Raw genomic sequence first — 7,317 nt, forward strand, 5'->3', positions numbered from 1 at the left:
TTGGTGTCCCAGGTATGTAGATAAAGGGTGGTCATAGTTCGGCGGTCATAGTTCGGTGGTCATAGTTCGGCGGTCATAGTTCGGTGGCATAGTTCGGTGTCTCAGGTAAGTAGATAAAGGGTGGTCATAGCTTAAATCGGGTTTTGGAGCCTGAGGGGCTAACTAAGGTGGCCATAGTATTATCATAAGTTTTTTGAACTGTGGCCAGTACTATGACCGGATATTCTGTCTGATTTCAGCTTTATTCGCGTTTTTATCCACTTTTTAGTAGTCTGGTCATAGTGGTCATAGTGGTCATAGTAGTTTTATATATAAGAAAAAATGGATAAAAAAAAGGAGTTGGAAAGTAGTGTGACCAGCCATGGCCACTGTGGCCATGGTAGTAGTATATATGGGGGATTCCTGATCCCCCGTAGGGGGGATATAGGTACTGCGACGGGTCGTAGACCCGGAGGTGGGTGGTGCTTGCACCTCCCACATCCAGCCTGATGACTGGGAATCCACCACCTATGACAACATCTAAGCAGGATCACATTATATCGACTCTTCCACCCCTATTTCAATTCATAAAGGACACTTACCTCATAGTAAAAAATCATATAACCGACCTACCTGTTCAAGAATTTTATAGGGTATATACTTCATACTGTGAAACTCATTGCATCTCACCATTATCAAAGATAAACGCTTCTAGAATCCTATCAAATGAGTTGAGTATAAATAGTAATCGGACTTATATAAATAAAAAGTTAACCCGAGTATATAGCATATCCAGGGAGGATCTTTACAAGAAATATCTCGGCAAAAAATGGATCCACGAAACAGATGAAATCAATATAGAAGGAATAGATGTAGAAACTCCTGAGAAGCCCGCATCTGATCCAAATGCCTTGGTGAAATTCTTGGCAAATATATATAATCCAGCTAGTAAATCACAAGTAGATCAAGAGGAAGTGGAGCTAGTTGTTGAGAAACCTGCTGAGGAAAAACCCGCTCCTGTTGAAGAAAAACCTACTGAAAAGCAACCAGTTGCTCAAAAGGCTCCTCCACCAGTACCACCTAAACCTGATTACTTGAAGGTAAAACCTGCACCTGTCATTAAAGAGGATCCTATTCCTGAGGAATCTCCAGCTCCCATAGAGTCAGATACTAATGAAATTATAGACAGTTTCTCAGACTGTTATCTATCTGATGAGAAACCTGATCAAGAAAATGAACCGCCTGCTGAGGAACCTGCATTTGAAGCTGATGATGACTACGACGTTTTAGATGACTTGCTATCTAACTCAGATCCTACAACTGCAGACCAAGTTCCTGAGCAACAACCCGAGTCTCCTGCAGAATCTTCAGCAAAATCCAAATCTCTCGCAGATTCCAAATCTTCAACAGAACCTTTAGTAGAACTGACTCTCAAAGAGCAACCTATCCCAGAACCCAACACAGAACTAGAAGTTGACTGGGATCCTGAACCAAAGGAAGGTACTCGAGCACACTGGGCTTGGCATGAAAGGCACCGATGGGATCATAAGCCATGGGTCAAGAATTCAAAGGACCAGGTCTTCAATGATCTCTACAATACAGGTAAGGATTTATGGGCTAAGTACCAAAACGCGTCAGATGAGTATGACTGGGAAATACTTGCGTTTGAAGTAGAGGAATGTCCCACAACGCGTATTGAGGACGAGTACCAGTACTACTTTAGGGAGGTAGTAGACCACTTCAAGGACTGGATCGAATATAATGGGAACTCACCTAAAACACCTAGCCGTAAAGAACTCGCAAATCTAATAAGAGTATACAAGGAGGATCGTGATGCCGAGATTATCCCTACTACTTCTGGTTATGAAACTATGAAGATGAATAAAGGTAAGGCACGAGAAATCCCAGAGGAACATCCAAAAACTGATATGGAACGTGAATGGGAGGCCGCCAATGGAATCATCGATGACTGGGACGAAGAGGATACTGAGGGCGCTATCAACGACATATTGTAAGTGCTATTTGAGATTATTTCTTTTTTTTTCGTATATATATAGAAAGATATTATTTATAGTTGAAAACAAATCATATACATAAAAATGCAATACTCAAGAATCGCCCGCACTTTACCAACACGACCTGACATCAAGGAACTTCAGTATTCCGGTACCCGCTTTTCCAGAGGAGCTATTGCCAGACTCAGTCAGACTCTCCAGGCGCGATTTCCAGATAGAAAGTTCCAGATCCTACTTCCTTATGAAAACTGGAAACCCGGTGGATGAACATCAGGAAACCAACCAGCCAGCCTCTTCTCACTCTTGGACCACTATGATGAAGTACAACTACCGGATGATGCAGATTCTGATTACTTTGAACGATTCATAATTTATGTGAGACATGCTCCACCGGTTGCAGGGGGATGCAATGGGGAGCTAAATGATTGCCTGTATGAATGCCTGAAGCATATCTATGGTATATTCTCTAAAATACCTGAGACTATAAAAAAGCCTGAATATATCAAAAAGGCATTAGGTCTCAATCGTGATGCTCCAGTTCCAGTCTCATATATGGATAAGATTGAACAACTTGCAGGAAGCCTTGCACTTAATATTGTAGGGGATTCCACTCAAATTTCCAAGAGCAAATCTGACAGACGTGCAACCCTCATCCTGTCTGAAGGCCACTACTCTCTTGCACTGAATCCTGGAAGACTTCACCCTAGTAAATTAGATAGAAAACAAAAGTCTCCCTTTGTTTATCGTGAAGATGGGGTTAATAATGTAGTGACAATATACAATGGTAAGACAGTTAAGTCTCTTACAGTTGGACAGTTTCAGAAAGGTAAGAACTCTGATAGTTACTCCTTCATCCCTATTGAGAAGAATCGTAAAACTGGAATATATGAAACACTTGAGGAAACATACCAGAGGATCCATGAAGAGCGGGATTCCTTTCTACAAGCTACAAAGAAGTTCAGTCTAGGAATCGACTTATCTTACCACAACTGGTCGTACAAGAGAACTGCTCTCTGGCTTTTTGAACGGTTTAGTGTAAGTGTTCCAGCTAATGATCCTCTTGATCCAGTCGAAGCAGAGTGGATAAGTGATGCAATGATGGGAGGTCTTATCTGGGCAGATAATGAATGGAAGGGCTATGGAAGACAATACAACGTGACAAGTTTGTATCCAAGTATTCAGCAATCGAATGCTAACTTTCCAATCCAACAAGGTAAGTTTCAAATACTCAAAGACTTTGTAGACCACAGAGGTTATGCCTTGTATGAATTATTTCGTGCTAAGGTAAGTGGTAATGACATTCTCTTCTGACATAATAAGAGGGGAGTCTATACATTCATTGACTTACAACGAGCAAAGAAACTTGGTCTTGATATACAGTTAATCCAGGATGGAAAGCCAAATGCCTTGATATATGACAGAGAAGCAAGAATTCCTGGGACTGTAATATTTGGTGAGTATGTTCACTTTCTCTTCAATATAAAGAACCAGGGTGGCGTGGCTAGTCGTATTGCAAAGAGAGTTCTCAATACATTATGGGGAGCACTCTGCCAGAGGAAACGCAATTACAAGACACTCACCACAGATCAAACAGATCCATTCAAGTTTCCGGAAGGCCACACACTTGACTCCATCATACCAGTAGGATCTGACTAGTGGCAATTCCAATTCACAAACCCAGGTAGTCCCTTCAAGGGTGAGTATCCTAGGATTGCTCCATTCTTATTAGCACATGGACGGAAGATGACTTCAGAGTTATTAGAACCATATAAGGATAAAGTACGACGCATCCATACAGATGGATTTATTCTAGAGGAACAGCCGAGTAGTCCTACACTTATCACTTGTCCAGAAAATGCATCCAAAGCATTGAAAGCTCTCAAGTTTGAAACCGCAGGATACTGCCATGTGAAAAATGCAAACAAGGTTATCTGGACATGATTGCCAAGAATGCAGTTGGATTTACAGTAGGTATATATATTTTTTCTTGCTTGAATGTAAAGTCAATTTGAAGATTCCTATTTATTACAAAGTACAAAAAAGTATAAGGAATCATGTCAACATATGGGGACACGCACAGCAAAACAAGGGGATAGGATTTAAAAATTTTTTTTTGAGACTTCATTACAACTGTAATTTTTGGATAAATTGGAGCATAATTATCATATAAACTTAAGAAATTTTTTTTTGAGGCTATCCCCTTGTTTTGCTGTGCTTATCCCCATATACTGAATTAGCAAGCATTATTAACCGCACTGACAGCATTAGTGATGAAGTTATTTATGATGCATCATGCAATCAGTTCACTATTGTTTCTGATGAAACTGTCCTCAAGATTATCCATGCATTAAAAGACACTATAGTAGTCACATTAGTATCTGGGTTTAGCAAAACCAGCTACCTTGTCCAGGATCATGTGAAGTATATCAAGAGAATCCAGACAGCAAAGTCTCCTGTATCATATGTGAAGTTCGTGGCCAGAAAACTCTTTCCAGATAATGCAGCATATACTGCTAAGATAGCAAAGATTCGTGAATCATACAAGAATAAACAAGCTCTTTTAAACAAACTTGAGGCCCTCTTCGAGTTGTATTATAATGTAACTAAGGACTCATTAACAGGTCCCCCAAAGCAAGCTGTCACTATGAATGAGGCTGAGAAAACCTTAGCAGAACTTCTTGCATAAGCGGCTCCCCGTACGAATTTAGTTTATATTTTTTATCCATTTGTAATGGGCATACAGTAATTGAAGATGGCTATAGTATAAGTAACATAACATCATGTTGGACCGATTACCAGTAGAAATAGTTGAACGCATTGTTGCAAAGATCCCAGATACTGACCTTATTGCAGCGAGTAAAGTAGATAGTGTGTGGTGGCAGGAGGTTCGTCAAGAAGCATATAAGAGATGGAAAAATTACGCTACTACAATTGGGCATGTCCAAGCTCTTGGAAAGCCGTTTGAAAAAGGGAATATTGACTGGATATCATTTGAAGATGTAAACGACTTCTATAAAAGATGGATAGACCGCCTCACCGAGGATCAGCTTTATATTATGGAGAAAATGCTTAGGAATGGGATGGTTGTGAACCCCCAGGAAAGGGAAACTATAGAGCATGCATTAAGTGAACATAGATGGGGAGGCGATCCTTGGAGATTGGACTGGAAGTGGAATGATTGGACTCAACAGGAGTAAGCATTTTGTACTTGACTTTCGTAGGAATTACCCTGCAGAGTCATATTTTTTAGATCCGGCCGGCATTACCGCGTAATCCCGAATTACCGAAAAAGGAAATTTATGTTACACAAGGTTCCAAACGCATTCTTACCAAATCGATTTTTTGTGGAACGGGTATCGCCCAAAAAGGAAATGATCTACGTACCGCATGAAATCACGTGACACTCTACACATTTGTTCAGGGTATCACGTGGCATGAACTCCGTTCACATTTTCTGTAATATAATCCATAGTTTTTCCATGAATGCATTCTAGGCCAATAACCCAGTAACTTATTTATCAGGTATCCTTGCATTTTTTCGACAAGGATTAATGACCATGTAACCTTATCATCAGGTATCCTTGCATTTTTGATAAGGACTGATGACCATGTAACCTCATCATCAGGTATTCTTGTATTTTTTGATAAGGACTGATGACCATGTCACTTGGTTATTATAAATTGAAGAAAACTATTAGATATGTAGACACATACAGAAAAAAAGACATGTCTTATCCTTATATAGCTAACCCTATAACTGGACGTCCTATTATTATCGGTGGAGATACCTTTAATCGAATAGTTATGGAATCCCATGATTATATTGATGGAAGGCTTGTCCGTAGACAAACTGCACCTCCACCTGAAGAGCAACCTGTATATTTAAATACAGATACAGGACGTTATGTTCGACGTGGTACTAGAACATATCATAGACTGATTGAGAGTGACGACTATGAGGTAGTTGAGGATTACTACCTTGTCCATTATGAAGAAGAGGCGCTTATAGAGGAAATCATCAATGAAACACGCTATAATGAGGAAAATCTTGATGGGCAGTGGTTAACTTTCAATGATATACAACAAATCAGGGCCGCTATTCAGGCTGACCAAGATGAATATGATGATTTTATCTTACAGCAAGATACGACTAACGGGACACCTTCCTCTGGTCCTTCCGGTCATCCACGAACTTTGGAGGACCATACCCTGAGACTTGCAGAGCTTAATATTGAGTTGTGTAGGGAATGTCTCATGCCTGTAAGCCCAAGTGACTTAACGGACAAGTTGTGCAAGGACTGCTCCGAATAGTTACTTAATTTTGAATAATTCTTTTTTACATAAAGAAAGATAGCCATGTCAACATCAATCGTAATAAACCAGTGCCAAAACTGTGGAGTAATCACTCCAAAAACAGCACATAGAGGATTATCCAGTGTATTATACAGACAGATTATAAAGAAGATTAGTAATGAGAATGACCCTCTACAAGCCTTGGGACTTGCTAGGGATAAGTTAGTTCAGATCATTCGTCGGGCAAGTAATGTGGATTTTACACAATTGTTTACACAAAGACTGGATATGAAAATTATGGATGGAGAGCCATATGAAGATATTAGGAAGTGTCTTCTTGAACAGCTTATAGCCATAGGTTGTGATAGTGGAGAAATTGCCTTATATCAATTTCTAAGGGATACATATCCAGATGGTATCGACGAGCCTTTCAATACATTCTATGAGAACTATGTAAATCATATAAGTAATTCAATGACTAAGAACTTTGCTTCTCGTGCTTTAGGAGTAATAGGGTTGAAGGCTAAGATGTTAAGGATTGACTTTGAAGGCCGTAAAAAAAGTGCTATGATTCTTAGAGCTTCTGCAGACGAATTACTTGATATTCTCACAAGATACTATTAATCCCTACTTGTAATGCTCGACGGTCCATGTGGCTCTTAGAAAAGATCTGTAGAAGGACTTCAATACCTTCTATTATTTTTTTATTATCCAGAGGGCGACTAGACTTCAGGGCTTCATATCGGGAGAATAACTCCTTCACATTTTCAGTTTTCAGAGTTTCAGTCTTTGCAGTCCTACCCTGTACTTTTGCTAAGAAGTCCTGAAAGTCAGCTCCTAGGGTCTTACCAGAGAATCCATAAGCTTCCCGAAAGATAAATTTAATCCAGGTATCTGTATTCTTGGCTAAAACACCAGGTACAAGTAAATGTTGACGCTCTTTAGGGGATGGAAATACCCGAGCAAATTCAATCAAGTGTCCACCTTTTTTTGCTTCAGATACAGCTTTCTGACCATAGGGACTAAACTT

The 7,317-nt window shown here is 39.8% G+C and overlaps 3 protein-coding genes across 3 annotated transcripts; all 3 read left to right on the forward strand.

Moving 5' to 3' along the window:
* Positions 1–488: 488 nt before the first annotated feature.
* On the forward strand, positions 489–1,994 carry OCT59_011664 (uncharacterized protein; the record flags this gene model as incomplete). The annotated part of the gene is made up of 1 exon (XM_066133922.1): positions 489–1,994. The coding sequence occupies one exon, from the start codon at positions 489–491 to the stop codon at positions 1,992–1,994; it is 1,506 nt and encodes a 501-aa protein (XP_065989237.1).
* Positions 1,995–2,078: 84 nt separating this feature from the next.
* OCT59_011665 (uncharacterized protein) lies at positions 2,079–4,680 on the forward strand (the record flags this gene model as incomplete). Its single annotated transcript, XM_066133923.1, has 5 exons — positions 2,079–2,181; positions 2,269–3,278; positions 3,375–3,447; positions 3,676–3,920; positions 4,297–4,680. The coding sequence occupies 5 exons, from the start codon at positions 2,079–2,081 to the stop codon at positions 4,678–4,680; spliced, it is 1,815 nt and encodes a 604-aa protein (XP_065989238.1).
* Positions 4,681–4,774: 94 nt separating this feature from the next.
* Positions 4,775–5,191, forward strand: OCT59_011666 (uncharacterized protein; the record flags this gene model as incomplete). Its single annotated transcript, XM_066133924.1, has 1 exon — positions 4,775–5,191. The coding sequence occupies one exon, from the start codon at positions 4,775–4,777 to the stop codon at positions 5,189–5,191; it is 417 nt and encodes a 138-aa protein (XP_065989239.1).
* Positions 5,192–7,317: the final 2,126 nt, after the last annotated feature.

Source organism: Rhizophagus irregularis, chromosome 2, assembly GCF_026210795.1.
Source record: "Rhizophagus irregularis chromosome 2, complete sequence".
NCBI classification, from domain to species: domain Eukaryota; kingdom Fungi; phylum Glomeromycota; class Glomeromycetes; order Glomerales; family Glomeraceae; genus Rhizophagus; species Rhizophagus irregularis.